We start from the raw sequence: 15,697 nt of genomic DNA, 5'->3' as shown, positions 1-15,697 counted from the left end.
GTGAGACTCTTATCTCCAATTGACCACCAGAAAACCAGAAGTGGTGCTGTGGCTCAAGTGGTAAAGCACTTGTCTTGAGCCAAAGAGCTGAGGGACAACCCAGGCCCAGAGTTCAAGCCCCATGACTGACCAAAAATAAACTTTAAAAAAGCATTCGATTTCTCAAAAAAAATCCAGTTATTAATAATGAAAACCAGTACTTAACTTACCAGCTTATTAACACGAAGCTTTGAGGAGTTAAATTTGAAGACATCAATTTTCTTATCCAGTGGTTTAATAGTAAACTGAAAAAAGGAAGTAGAACAGTTTTAGCAGGCCAGCCTAGAATGCTACCACCAACTGGGAAGTTCCACAAAGCAACAACCACCCTGGCCACAGTCCAGCACAAGGCTAGGCCTTGGCCTCGCTTCCTGGTGCCCAGGAACAAAGCCTTGGTAAATCAGAGGCATACAGGGCTCCAAAAGTTCAGGATCCTAAACTGTGTTTTACACCATGCGATACCTTAGGTGGCTATGAGGAAAGGATGCTTGATGACCTCAAATTAGAGCCTAGGAGAGCCATGTAGTCTACAACTCTGCTTCTGCCTTCATGAAGCTCACAATCTAGCAGGAACCAGACTAATAACCATCAATTACTCAAAAAATGGTACCAAGTAGTGACTCACAAATGTCCTGGGGAGGGGGGTGGGGAGGGAGGCTGGGAAGGGATGTGAAGGGTAAACAAAGGAGGAGGCTGCAATGCTTGATAAGAAATGTACGCATTAACCTGCCCATGTAATTGTAACCCCTCTGTACAGTGTGCTCACAAAAAATTAAAAACAACAACAACAACAAATGTCCTGGGGAAGTAGGAGAGGACTGGTGCTGGACTTAGAAGAGTCTGACAGAGTAAAAAGAAGCAGGGTGGATGGCTTTCTGGAGAGGGTAAACTATAGGAATAAAGCAGAGATGGGGAAAGGGAAATAAGGGTATATTTGATGTTATTAGTTTCCTGGTGATGGTAATGATACTATGGGCTCAGAGCAGGAGAGAGGCAGAGGAGGCTGGGTATGTGTGGAGCAAGAGTTAGAGGGGTTTGGACTTCACATGGTAGGACACAGCTGGTCACTACAGCTTACTGAATGTGGACCGTGTTTGATAAAAGCTGTTAATAGAAGGAATAAAACATAAAGTACAATGGACTGTTGTACAAGAGAAACAGTTCCTGAAATCAAAGAGAAGAGAAAGATGAATGATAAGAACAGGGTTGCAGCTCAATAAGAGAGGACAAGGCCAGACCCCTGGCAGGGAAGCTTAGAAAAAAACAAAGACAACCGCCACTCTCAGCCAGTGGAGGAGACCTGACAGATTCTAGATTCCAAAGATGCCCTTGAAAACTGCACATCATCACGTTAAACAAAGGAAACCAGGTCCTGAAGGACAAAGGCTGCATGTTCTCTCTGATTTGCAGAATTTAGTACTACAAGATAGACACAGATATATACATATACATACACATCTACATATACGTACACACCTATGCGACTATTCAGGGGATGGTGGGGGAGGGGAGAGTGAGACTCATGGAGGGTAAATAGTATTGATATACATGGTGTCTATGTATGAAGATGGCATAAGGAAACTCACTGAAAGCTATTTAATAAGGGGTAGAAAGAGCAAATACAGAAGGCTAATCTGATTAAAATATAATATATGCAGTGTGAAATGCCACAGTGAAACCCCTTGATACAATTAATTTACACTAAAGATAAAGGAATGATAGGAATGTAGAACACGTTCTGTTGGGGAGTGGGTACCAATGGGAGAAGGAGGGCAAATAAAGGAGGGTGAAGACAGTTGTAGTACTTTATATGTATATGAAAAAAGAACAATAAAGATGAAGGTATATGAGAGAGAGCAATAGAGGGGATGAATTTGACCAGAGGACATCATGTGTATGGATGGGAATATAAAACAAAAAAAAGTCATCGTATTCTAATCCTCCCTACTCAGGAGGTTGAGATCATGGTTCAAAGCTAGCCCAGGAAAGAAAGTCAGTGAGACTCATATTGGATTAACTAACAAAAATCTGGAAGTAGAGTTGTGGTTCAAGTGGTAGCCTTAAGTAGAAAAAGCTCAGAGACAATCCCAAGGCTCTGAGCTCAAGTCCCAATAACAGCACCTAAAACAAACAACAAACAGCAACAAAAACAAACAAGACCACAAAAAGCCATACAATTGACATTGAAAAAAAATATTCAGAAGATGCATACCTATTCCCAAGAAAGTCTTATTTGGCTGTCATACATAACTACCAAGACAACTTCCCGTCCTGCCCAGGCAGCTTTACTGTGTGAGTCTTTGAGGTGGTGGAACATGATGGCGCCTGGCCCCAGGAGAGGGTACTTTAGAGTTTGTTGTGTCAGGCCACACTAGGGGAGTCTGTAATCCTTGGGTTCTTGGAAAAAATGTGTGCTTGGAGAGTCTTCAGTGCAGAAATGTGTGTTAGGAAGTAACAGATTCTATGCTATGGGAAAACAAAGTTAAATCAGTGGTACATCTACTGCTTAAGTTAAATGGGGCTTTCAATCTAAGTGCTTTCAAAAAGAACTACTTAATGCTCACTTCCCAGACTAACTACTTATAAGAACTTCAAAGTCAGGATGGTTAGGATTAAGAAATTTCAACCTGAGCTACGTTGTGCTGGATGGAGCACGCCTGTAATCCCAGCGATTGCGAGGCTTAGGCAGAACTGTGAGTTCCAGACCAGCTGGGCTACATGTACACAGCAAGACCTTGCTGTGTTAAAAAAAAAAAGAGCCCAATCTGCTTTAGCAAGCATGAATAGATAGATCTCAAGCACAGACTGGGAACCAGGGCCTAGTGTTCCTTTCCTCGAGTTTCTACGAAGAAAGAAAATGAAAAATCTGCTTAAAGCTCAGGGTTCTGCAGGCAACAACACAAACCATGTGATTCACTCTCAACTCTGTGCCGTGGATGTGCAGGTGGCAGCAATGCACTGAGCACAGTCAAGTCTCTGGGTCTCCTTGCAAATCCAGGGCTGGGCCACCCTGGCTCCCAGCCTCTGCTACTCCATTTATCAGACACAGCCACTAGATCCCTCTGCATCCCTGCTTCCTGGTATAACACCCACACTCAAAACAAAGCCCAGGCCTTAACAGCAGGGCTCTTACAAGGATTAAGTCACATTCAGGGGAGAGTGCTTGTCAGCGGAAGCACTCTCACCACCATAACCATTGGTCCGCCTACTGTACTTGTCCATCATAAGAGCCCAGTGTGACTACACTACAGCTGCTCAAAGGGCTGAAACTGAGTTTTCTTTTTTTTTTTTCGTGACCATGTCCAAGCCCAGAGTCCAAGCTCCACAATCAACCAACCAACCAACCAACCAACATACATACATACATATATACATACATAAAATGAACAGGGCCTAGGTGCAGAGCTTAGTGACAGTGCTTGCCCACATGCACGAGGTCCTGGGTTTGAATATATGAATGAACATAGGACTGAGACACAGATACAGAAAGAGTTGGATACAGAAAGAGCTCAAAAAGGCAACACTTAAAATACAAAGAGAATTGATCACCAGAAATAGAAAGCTAAGTAATCAGAAAATGTTCTTCTTTTCTTTTTTACTGTTCTTTGGGGTTTAACACTGACAGGTTGAGCTTCCTTGTCTCTCATTAGTCAATAGTGGGGTTTAGCAATTCTCTTTGAAAAGGGGATGACAATACTGTTCTGTAAATACTTTAAAAATCAACAACCAAAATCTCAAAGCCTGGGAATTAAAAGTCCTTTCACTGACAGCAGGAGATGGCCTGGCTGGGGAAGCGCCAGCACAGAGGAGAGACAGGAAAGACCTTTTACCGGGCTGCAGGGCCACGAGAAGCATCTGCAGTACAGACATGTCCTACCTCCTTGTCGCTGTATGAGATGTTTCGGATTTCATTCCATGGGAAGGAGATCTTGGGGGTCAGCCTGTTCTCAGGGTCATAGATGTGAAGCCCCAGAGCATCCACTCCAAGCAGCAGCTCTGTGCCCTTCTTATTCTGCAGAGCCAATAAAGAGCAGCCACTGTCAGCTCCAAGGGGAGATTTTATTCAACTTTCTTAAGAACCTGGCACACACTGTTACATCTGACAAGTTTCAACAGGTCCCAACAGAAATCACAACTGTCTTGCAACCCAGGGGGCTTCCAGCTTCTAGAACTGGAGCAAGCAGAGGCAAAACTATCCTGTTTGGGTGAGTTAAGTGTCCCTGGAAGGGGTCATTTTAGGGTTCCTCTCACTGGTTCAATGTCTAAAGGAGGGGTAATCTAAATATTACCTCATAGATTAAAACTTACACAATAAAACATTTCTTATATAAAAAGAAACACTGTTGGGGCTTGGGGATGTCACTCAGTGGTGGAGCACTTCATAACATGCACAAAGCCCTGGACTAGATCCCCAGTGCAAGAGGAGGGAGCGAGGGAGAGAAATAGAGAAGGAAGAGGAGGAGGGAGAGAGACTATTGGATTACTAAAATCTTGAATTCTGGGACTAGTCAGTCTCATTTTAGGTTACAATGCAGACTCAATGTATTTTTACTCTACTAGAGTCAAAGATTAACTATAACATCTAGTTAGTGGATATTATATACACACTAAAAAATTCTTTTGACTTCTCTCTGAATGTTTGAAATGTTTAATGTTAGGAACATATATTAGCATGAATTATATACAAGTTACATCATACTAAAGCTGTGTAAAGCATTGACTATACATGTATAGTGGACGTGGTCAGCAGAGGGGACACTCAAGTATGAACAGTAAGCTACAACCTTACAAACAGCTGTGCTGGCCAGCAGCCAGCACCGAGACCAGCCTTTGTTTGGTGAAGGAAGGAAATCCCACACAAGGACACCACAGCTCCTGACCTCTTGCTGACAACTAGGAAACTGAAGCAAGACTCAAGGGTGGAAAGCAGATCTGCAAATGGAGAAAGTGCTTGGACTCTGACTAGAAGTAGCAATCTAACAGCAGGTGTCAGACGAAGCAAGGGCTCCAAGATGAATCTCTTTACTCGTCCTCACACCTGAAGTCAGGCGCTACCACCCAGCCAAGAGCCTTCCGCTCCTCTGCAAAGCTTTTAACCACGTGCTAATAGAAGGGATGCTTTCTATTCTTCCATCTATAACACATTCTGGAAAATTAGCTATTTCATGGTATCTCTTACGTCTTAGTTAAAACTTAAAAAAAGAAAAAAAGAAAGAAATCACCCTCTTGGTCCCTATCTATGACACTTCTAGAAATTAAATGGAGAACATCCCCTATTAAACTGTTTTGATCACACAGTATCTCATTAGTGTGTGTGTGTGTGTGTGTGTGTGTGTGTGTGTGTGTGTGTGTGTGTGTGTGTGTGTGTGTGTGTGTGTGTGTGTGTGTGTGTGTGTGTGTGTGTGTGTGTGTGTGTGTGTGTGTGTGTGTGTGTGTGTGTGTGTGTGTGTGTGTGTGTCTCGATCCTGGGGCTTGAACTCAGGAGCTGGATACTGTCCCTGAGCTTTTTTTTGCTCAAGGCTAGCAGTCTGCCACGTTGAGCCATAGCTCCACTTCCGGTTTTGAGGTAGTTAATTGGAGCTAAAAGTTGCATGGACTTTCTTGCCCAGGCTGGCTTTGAATTGCAAGCCTCAGATCTTAGTCTTCTGAGCAGGTAGGATTACAGGTATAAGCTACCAGTGGCCGGCTTATTATATTTATTATAATATATATTATATATTTTAATCTATGAATTAAAAGTAAATAAAAATTTTGAAAATTGACTTAAGTACTTGTCTTCATTAATTGTATAGTTTCAGAAATTGTAATATAAAGCCTCTAAAATGGCCTAATATTTTAGAGTAGGTGATGGGCATATAGGTGTTAAGTAAGATAGGTGTTAAGTAATTAAAATCCACAAAAATGTATAAATTGGAGCTAGGCACCAATGGCTCATGCCTGTAATCCTAGCTACTCAGGAGGCCGAGGCCTAAGGATCATGGTTCAAAGCCAGCCCGGGCAAGAAAAGTCCAAGAGACTCTTATCTCCCATTAACCACCAAAAAACTGTAAGTGGTGCTGTGGCTCAAGAGGTAGAGAGCTCGCCTTGAGCTCAGTGACAGCACCTAGGCCCAGAGTTCAAGATCCATGACTGACAAAAAAAAAAAAAAAAAAGTATTAGTTGGACCCAAAGAAATGGTACAATTAGCAAATACAAATCATGGAAACTTTAAAACAACCTTCTATATTACAATGGCACATTTTAGGCTCGTTTACAAAACATCACATTTCAGTGATGTTTTGTATACAAGTAATCCATAAAAACCTATAGTTAAGAAACTAAAGAGGGTGCAGGTGGCTCACGCCTGTAAATCCTAGCTACTCAGGAGGCTGAGATCTGAGGATCATGGTTCAAAGCCAGCCCAGGCAGGAAAGTCCCTGAGACACTTATCTCCAATAAACCATTAGAAAACCAGATGTGGCACTGTGACTCAAGTGGTAGAGCGCTCTCCTTGAGCTGAAGAGCACAGGGACAGTGCCCAGGCCCAGAGTTCAAGCCCCACGACCAACAACAACAAAAAAGAAAGAAAGAAAGAAACTAAGTAATCTATCCTAGGATATTAAAAATATGCTTTGATTTATTGAATCTTAATATAAAAGTTGTAGGAACCCAAAAAGGGAAAGCAAAGCATAGCTGACCATAAAGGTGTACCACTGTGGCTGATCATTTTAACGCCCACTCATCTGTGACTGACTGCATTATGATCCACTCATTTCCCAGTGATGAAACGCTTCAGCATATGGCATGCATTCCTTTGGAAGAAGGTGCCTGCCTGGCAAAGACCAGCTCCAGGGTTAGACCTGAGCTGAACACAAACTCTGCTCTCTGCAGAAGAATTGGCTTCCCAAAGGACCATGGACCATTAATGGGCTGAATAGAAAACCAATTAGCCTCACAGTAAGAACAAGAGTTCCACACAAACAAATCAGTAATCTATAAAGGCAGCTTTACTTTCTGTGGGCCCTGGGGAAAGATGGTATTTCTAGGTGCTCCCTGGCTCTCTCAGAGCCTGAAATAATCAAATGTTACACTTCTAGCATTTCAACAGGTCTCTGCTGAGAGCTACACTGGGTCTGAGTCCCCCAAGGCATTACTGACACTTAATTACCTCTGATCTAATTTGAGGCTCAAAAATAGAAAATCAGGCTCTAAGGAGCCTCCCCTCCCCCATCCCCTTTTTTCTTTACCACTGAACTGTGAAAGGTTCTACCTCTACTACCCTGCGATTAAAAAAAAAGCAACCCACTGGCCATCTGGCCCTGGTTCAGTGTCTGAAGGAACTTGGGGGAGTATCCACACACCCGGATTGCAAAGTAGTTCACACCGTACATCTCCAGGTCCTGAGCTATCTTCAAATACTCCATTTCAGCTTCATCCCTAGGAGGAGAAGGGAAGACAATGTCACTGGAGCCAATTGATAAGGATGAAGGCAGATACCCACCAAGCTGTACATTCTAAACCTGCCATCCCTCTGGAGTCAAGACACCAGCCCAAACAGACATTGGCAGAAGCTCTTTGTACCCTGTAGTCTACTATACACAATCACAATCTTCTACCCCGGCCAAAATAAGAAAACGAATTCATTAGACTATCTCTTGGTTTCAATTTCATGCTGTGCCCTTGGTAAATAGTGACATCTGTCTCAATGATTGAAGAAAAAAACACAGGGGTGGGGGGATGGGAAGAGGCTGAGAGCATAGCTGGGAATAGAGTGCTTGCACACACAGGCCCTGGGCTTCTACCTGCAGCAATGGGGGGCGGGGGGGAGAAGGGAAGGATGGGGTGAAGTATATTATTTTGTAATCTCAAATGGGTTTGATGTTCAAATTTTATTTAAGCTGTTGTCTTATTTTAGTGTTCTTCCTCATCTAGAAAGCTCTGTTAATGAACAACTTTTTCTGAGCACTACCTGATAGCTAGTTTCTGATTTTATTTCTTGAGGCACTGTTGCAGGTTAGGGCAAAATCTGGGTTGTAAAACCCAAGCCAGGTTACCTAATTCAACGTCCTAAGTCTAATAAGTCAATTCTGGAAGCAGCAATGACTTGCAGAAAACTACCAAGTAGGTAACAGTATTAAAATATTTTAACTCAGGCCTCTCTCTGACCTTGTCTCCCCCCTCCCCCATCTCAAAATGCTCTCAAATGGATTTTAAAAATTCACCCTGAGAGAACGCCAAGCGTTGGCAAGCCGGCAGAGGAACCAAAAATCACACACTGCTGATGTAAATTGGCTGAATTACTTTGGGAAACTGTTTGACATTATTGCAACAGCAAAAGCCATGAGACAATCCAACAATCTAAATGTCCTTCAGTAGAAAAGTGGATAAATACCTTGTGTTATATTAATACAATGGAATTCTGTGCAGTCATAAAAAAAAATGAGAAAATTATTACCACATGCCACAAACCCAAATCTCACATGATGAGCTTGAGTAAAAGAAGTGTGGCACAAAAATAAAGACACTGGTTGGATTTATCTGAAGTCCAGAATGGACAGCGCCCAACTGAGTATGTTGCTCAGCAGGAGAGTAGTTACCTAGCATATGTGAAGCCCAGCATTCAATACTCAGCACAGTAGGGCCGGAGGGAGGAGCATATATACACACACAAGCAAAATAAAATGGACAAGGCTAGCTATGATACTGGAAATCCAAAGACTCGGTTACCTTTGGGGAGAGAGGAAGCAGGAGGAGGATGGATCATGAACTATTTCCTCCCAATACCTGTGATAACCAATCAAGCAATTTACTTATGATTTGTCCACTCTTGCTATACATGCTGAGAGTTAAAAAAAAAAAAAAAAGTATGTGAAAGGAAGTTAATTTGAAAAAAAAAAGCCAGGAACAGTGGCACACACCTGTAACCCCAGTTACCTAGAAGGCAGAGAGCAGCAATACGGCAATTCCAGGTCAGCCCTGGCAAAAAAATAAACTCAACCAATAAGCTAGGAAGTGGCAGCACATGCTCCTGACTCCTATGCAGGACTATAGGTAGCAGGACTGTGGTGTAGGGCAATCTGGGCAAAAATAAGAGACTATCTGAAATGCAACTGAAACAAGAAGGAGTGGTAAAGAGCCTGCAGCTAGCCTGAGGCCCTAAGTTCAAGCCTCACTACCACAAATAAAAAAGGAAAAATAAAACTTTAAAGGTTAATGAAAAGATAATCAGTCCTGAAAGCCATCAGGCTAATACTATTAATAGCACAAATTTTTATCTTTTATTTTACATATTTTTTAGACTGATAAGAACAAATGTTGAGGAAAAATAAAGGTGTAGGGGGACAAACATGTAACATTGTTGAGGACCATGCATTCATAGGTACAACCCTTTTGGAGGGCAAGTTGGTAATACCCAGCAAAATACAAAATGCTTATTAGATGCTTTGACCAGCAGCTCTTCTCTGAGAATCTATCCTCACACAGCTCATACATTTGCTTAACTATAGATGAGACCGTGGTGCCTGAACTCTGAGCCTAGGTGCTGTCCCTCAGCTCTTCAGCTCAAGGCTAGCACACTACCACTTGAGCTACAGCGCCATTTCTGGCTTTTTCTGCTTATGTGGTGCTGGGAATCAAACCTAGGGCCTCAGGCATGTAAGGCAAGCACTCTACCACTGAGCCATCTTCCCAGCCCAGCTTTTTTTTTTTTTGGTACTAGTCCTGGGGCTTGAATTCAATGCCTGGGCACTGTCCTTGAGCTTCTTTCGCTCAAGGATAGCACTCTACCACTTAAGCCACAGCTACACTTTCTGTTTCTTGGTATTTAACTGGAGATAAGAGCCTCATGGACTTTCCCACCTGGGCTAGATTTGAACTGCGATCCTTAGATCTCAACCACCTGAGTAGCTAGGATTACAGGCATGAGCCATTGGTGCCCAGCTGCAGAACTTTTTTGTCAAAGGGAGTAATAGGCAGATTCTCCAAATGCATTCATTAGAGGGCTGGATACGAAACCAACCGGCTACTCTTACAATAGCATACTTCCAATTAAATGACAAAGTACAGACACTGACAAGCAATAGACACGCCTACTTTAGAGCAAAGCTTAGACAAGAATACACATGAAACTGAAGAGTGACATTACTCCCAGTTCTCCCTTCCTTTTATATTTTTCAATACTGCATTTTGTTCAACAAGCATGTCCTATTTTCACAGTTCCTTAAGGGGGGGGGGGGCGGGGGGGACATAAAGAAATATAAACCAAGGATGAAGTGGCCTCACCTGGCTCGGCCCCGGTGCTCCGCATACCAAGCTGTAATTCTTTCCTCCCACATTTCCGGAGTCATCTGATACAGATTTATTACCTATTGAAAAAGCAAAATGAACAAAAAAAAACCCACACACAAAGTAAGTCTGGGTATTGTATGCCATTTTTATAATTATGGATCATTTTTACAAAACGGCAAAGCTATTTTTAAAAAGCTGCATGCAGGGAGTCACATGCAGAGCTGGTGTATAAACAAGCAGCATTCAGTTGGCAGAGCACTTGAAGCCGCAGGATTTCTCAGGTCTAACTGCACCCCTGGCTGGCAGCGGCCCTCCTTTTCTGCCTGGCTATATATCCCAGGACCACCTCTGGTAGCAGAGCAATGCTAACCCCAAGGCCCTCACCTGCACAGAAGGTACCAAAGGATGGGTAGAGGTTGAGAAAGGTGAGGAGGGCCTTTATTCCATTTCTACATCTCCTGGGGATTCCCTGTCACTTCAACACCTTTAAAGAACTCACCATGCTAGAGAAATACACTGAACTAACTCCAAGGACCTCTAGCTTTTTATATGCTTCATCAAGAAAGTTGGGCATTGAGGCTCCGTACCATAATCTCAGCAATGGATAAGCTGAGGTAGTAGAATTTCAAGTTCAAGGCCAGCCTGGTCAACAGAGTGAATTTGAGGCCAGCCTAGTCTATAAATGATTCTTGTCTCCAAAAACAAAGTAATAATAGCAAGTAAAAACATACGCTTAACTGAGATTCTATAGTCTTTTAGCTCAAGATTTATTACATGGCTGGGAAGGTGGCTCAGTTGTAGATTGCCTGCCTCACATGCATGAGGCCCTGGGTTCGATTCCCAGCACCCCATAAACAGAAAAGGCTGGAAGTGGCACTGTGGTTCAAGTGATAAAGCTCTTGCCTTGAGCTGAAGAGCTGAGGACAGTGCCAGGCCCAGATTTTCAGGCCCCACAACCGATTTATTACAAACTATGAAAATGTACTTGTCATGTGTTTTCAACTAGTAGATTCCTTCTCCTCCCCTCCCCCCTCCCCCTGCCACAGCCCCCAAAGCAGATATTTGATTTCTTACCCTTTTTGGAAGCAATTCCTCTTGAGCCAAAAATCCCCGTTTGTGCACAGAGGGGTCGTAGTCACCATACTGGAAGAAGAAGAGAGCAGGTGATTGAGATTCTAAAGACTGCTGTCATTTCTGAACAGGGCTCAAGTCGCTCATCCCCTCCTCCCAGCTCCAGGGAGCAATTCAATTCCGATGACAAGTCAAGATTTCAACCTTGCCAGTTTGTTATCCTTGAATGAAAATACAAAGCTGATTATATCTAGGAGCAGAGTTGCAAAAATCCCATAAGGGATGAATGGGTGATGTGCTAATAAGAATGTGACATTTGTATGGAAATGTAGTCTTGTTTTCTAACCCTCCAAGAAAGAAATCACCTCGGAAACATTAGCTTTTGGATGGAAACAACAAAACACTACCTTGAAAGTTGTGATTAACAAAGTGTGATAAGAGTCTTACCCACACACAAGCTTTTAAGTGGCTGGTAATTGGAACCAATTGCTAGGTGGGAACCAGGAATAACACAGGCAATATTTTTTAATACCTTTCGCACAAGGGTCTGAAAATTGCTTCAGAAAACTCATGTCATCCCTGTCATTCCTTCTATGTAATGAGTTGAGCAAAAGGTTAACTGATTTTGTAAACGCTGCAGAGCAAGTCACTAGTGGGCCTGGAAATGGGACCTGCATTTTAATTCAGTTCTCTAGGAACAATGACTTAGAAATTTTCTGAGTTTTAAAAAATATTTCTTTTTTTTTTGTCGGTCGTGGGGCTTGAACTCTAGGCCTGGGCGCTGTCCCTCAGCTCTTCAGCTCAAGGCGAGCGCTCTACCACTTGAGCTACAGCGCCACTTCCGGTTTTCTGGTGGTTTACTGGAGATAGGAGTCTCACGGTCTTTCTTGCCCGGGCTGGCTTTGAACCGCGATCCTCAGATCTCAGCCTCCTGAGTAGCTAGGATTACAGGCGTGAGCCACCAGCGCCCGGCTTAAAAAATATTTCTTAAGCCAGGTGTCAGTGGCTCATGCCTATAATCCTAGCTACTCAGGAGGCTGAGATCTGAAGATCACGGTTCAAAGCCAGCCCGGGCAGGAAAGTCTATGACAATCTTATCTCCAATAAAGCATTAGAAAACCGGAAGTGCCACTGTGGCTCAAGTGGTAGAGTGCTCACCTTGAGCTGAAGAGTGTAGGGACAGTGCCCAAGCCCAGAATTCAATCCTCACTACCGACCAAAAAAAAAAAAAAAAATTCTTTTGAGGGAAGGGATGACATTGTCCAAAAAGAAATATACTCTTTACCTGACTTATGTCCCCTCTGTACATCACCTTTATAACAATTAAAAAATTAAAATAAATAAGTAAATATTTCTTTCTTTCCTAGACAACTCAAGTCCAGGCAGGGACTCATTAAAAATGAGTGCTGGTGGCTCACACTTGTAATCCTAGCAACTCAGGAGGCTGAGTTCTGAAGATTGTGGTTCAAAGCTAGCAGGGGCAAGAAAGTCCATGGAACTCTTCTCTACAAGTAACCAACAACAAATGAGAAATGGAGCTATGGCTCAAGTGGTAGAGTGCTGGCTCTGAGCAAAAACACTCAGGTTCAGCACCCAGGTCATGAGTTCAAGCCCCAGGACTAGCACACACAGACACAGACACAGACACACACACAGACACAGACACAGACACACAAAATAAACAAGGGAGAATGAGGCTAAGGGCATACTTCACTTGGCCTATATTAGCAGGCCCTAGATCCAATCTCCTGAAATTCAAAAAAGAAAACAATGTTTAAAAAGAGGCTAACTGGGGCTGGGAAGGTGGCTCAGTGGTAGAGCGCTTGCCTTGCATGCCTGAGGTCCTGAGTTCAATTCCTTAGCACCACATAAGCAAAAAGAAAAAAAGCCGGAAGTGGCACTGTGGCTCAAGTGATAGAGCGCTAGCCTTGAGCTGAAGAGCTGAGGGGCAGCGCCCAGGCCCAAAGTTCAGGCCCCATGACCAGACCCCAAAAAAAAAAAAAAAGAGGCTAACTGTGAAACCCATAAATCAAAGCCTGTCTCCCCACCCCCCTATACGTACTTTTTATTGAATTTGTTAATGGCACAGAGCTCTTGCACTGCCAAACCATGCCTGAGAATCCAAAGAAAGAAATGGTACAGGGACAGCTCCCTTCATATCCGCCGTCCACCACGCCACCCACCATCCTACAGAGGACTCAACTCCATTTGTGTGCATTTGCATACTTTCAACATCTTCTATCAGATACAACAAGGGTTGGAATTTAAATCTGCTGCAGGCCTGCAGATTTCCAGTATAGTAGGCCATGAAACGAGCCTCTCCATGCTTCCCCGGAATCCCAATCCCTAGCGAAAATCAGCAGGAAAGCTGCACACTTCAAAGAAAGTATGTGGCTCAAGGTTCAAGAGATAAATTCTGGTTTTTGGTTCCCAAATAAAGTCTTCAATCTCACCAAGAATCTACTTCTTATCATCCAACCTCCCACTCTGACTGACTTTGCTACTCGCCCAAATCCATCACATATCAGCAGACAGCCGGTGCATGGGCCACCTCACCTAGAACTGGCCAGAGCTGCCTAGAGCCATGCACCCCGGCCAGGCCTGTGCTCCACGCATCACAACCCAGCTTGAGGAGGCCCAGGCACCCCACTGTGCAGGTCTGCAGTGCCTGCATCCACACCCCACAGTGGAGAACTGCTCCTCAAGAAAGGAGAGAAATCCATTCAGGTGGATCCACACTTGTGTGGCCCAGAAGAAGAGGGTCTTTCCTGAAGGAAGGACGCCGCAAGCGCTGTGTGTCTCTCACCCTGCCCACTCTGATAAACACGGCGCAGACTCACCAAAGGTGGGGAGCAAGCTGGTTAGACAACCATGGTGCTTACAGAACAGCCAGTACCTTCCCAGGGTGCTCAGGAGAATAGATGGAATTGTCCATGAGCCCCTGGGGTGGCAGGGAAAAGCCTGTCTTTATTAATCAGCATTCAGTACTTCTCTTTTTGTTAAAAAAAAAACAACAACAAGGTTCTATATCACAGAATACTCTTTTATGAGTATTTCTTTCTAGTCACCAACACTGTAAAACACAAGGTCAGGCATATTGCTGCTGGTACTATGTCCCATCCAATCAGGTCAGGCTGCCACCTTTCTGATGGGATTACTTCTAGTATACTACTATCCAAATGAACTAGCCCACCAAATCATAGACATGATTGACAAGATCATGACTCATTCCCATACTACTCTGACAGTAAAAGCCCCCCATAAATTAATAATTTCTTCAGAAGCTCTTAATTGGGTTGGGGCATGGTTCAAGTGGTTAAAGCACTTGAACAATGTGAGATCCTAAGTGTAATCCCCAGTATTACACTGCCACACTGCTATCTCAAAAACAAAAACAAAAAACCTAGCAACACCTGTTATCTCATCACTCAGGAAGCTGAGGCAAGAGGATCACAAGTCTGAGGCCTGTTACATAGAGAGATTCTGTCTCAAACAACAAACCACCATGGTGGTAAGACACTTGCTGGGTTCCATTTCCAGCAGATGGGGTAAAAAAATTACATCTTTGGATCAAGTACAATGTGCACCTAGGAGGCTGAGGTAGGAGGACTATGAGTTCAAGGCTATCCTGGGCTGTATATCAAGACCCTGTCTCAAAAAACAAAAGAGAACTGAGTGTGTGGCTCCCATCACTGCAAAAATACAATACACAGAGAGGACCTGGTTTTTCCCTACTTCTGGCAGACATAGTAAGCCCTGACAGTAAGGAGGTTTGCCAAGCACTCTGGAAGGCACCACAGAGCCTAGGAAGGAGGCTCTGGATGTAGGCCATTCAAGGTTTCATTCAATAGCTATATGGCTTTGAAAAGTTTGTCGCCTCAGTTTTCTCTTCTGTAAAATGGGGCTTATACTCGTAATTACCTTACAGGACTATTGTAAAGAATAAAGGAAATAATGCCTGAAAAGTTTGTTTTTTGTTTTTGTCGGTTGTGGGTCTTGAACGCTGGCCTGGGCACTGTCCCTGAGCTCTTCAGCTCAAGGCAAGCACTCTACCACTTGAGCCACAGCGCATCTTCTAGTTTTCTGGTGGTGAATTGGAGATGAGTCTCATAGACGTTCCTGCCCGGGCTGGCTCTGAACCATGATCCTCAGATTTCAGCCTCCTGATTAGCTAGGGTTACAGGTTACAGTGAGCCACTGGCACCCAGTTCATGCCTGTAAAGTTTTAAAGAGTTATCTTTGACAGATACAACTAGATGGCAGAAGATTGATCTCCAAGCCTATTTGGCTATTTGTTAAAGGCACTGGCCTTCAAGGATTC

The 15,697-nt window shown here is 43.6% G+C and overlaps 1 protein-coding gene across 3 annotated transcripts in view; it reads right to left on the bottom strand.

The window, feature by feature from the left end:
* Nf2 (neurofibromin 2) overlaps positions 1 to 15,697 on the bottom strand; it is a 99,852-nt gene that overhangs the window by 35,427 nt on the left and 48,728 nt on the right. For all 3 annotated transcript variants that reach the window (XR_006145485.1, XM_042667639.1, XM_042667638.1), the window contains exons 5-9: positions 11,380 to 11,448; positions 10,300 to 10,382; positions 7,380 to 7,455; positions 3,917 to 4,051; positions 210 to 284 (exon numbers count right to left, since the gene is read on the bottom strand). Coding sequence is in view for 2 of the 3 variants with exons in the window: in XM_042667639.1 (XP_042523573.1) it covers positions 210 to 284; positions 3,917 to 4,051; positions 7,380 to 7,455; positions 10,300 to 10,382; positions 11,380 to 11,448 (438 nt within the window). In the remaining variant the exon portion in view is untranslated. The remainder of the gene's footprint in view (positions 1 to 209; positions 285 to 3,916; positions 4,052 to 7,379; positions 7,456 to 10,299; positions 10,383 to 11,379; positions 11,449 to 15,697) is intronic.

Source organism: Dipodomys spectabilis, unplaced genomic scaffold, assembly GCF_019054845.1.
Source record: "Dipodomys spectabilis isolate Male_0828 unplaced genomic scaffold, ASM1905484v1 ptg000416l, whole genome shotgun sequence".
NCBI classification, from domain to species: domain Eukaryota; kingdom Metazoa; phylum Chordata; class Mammalia; order Rodentia; family Heteromyidae; genus Dipodomys; species Dipodomys spectabilis.
This window is presented reverse-complemented; position numbering and strand designations above follow the sequence as displayed.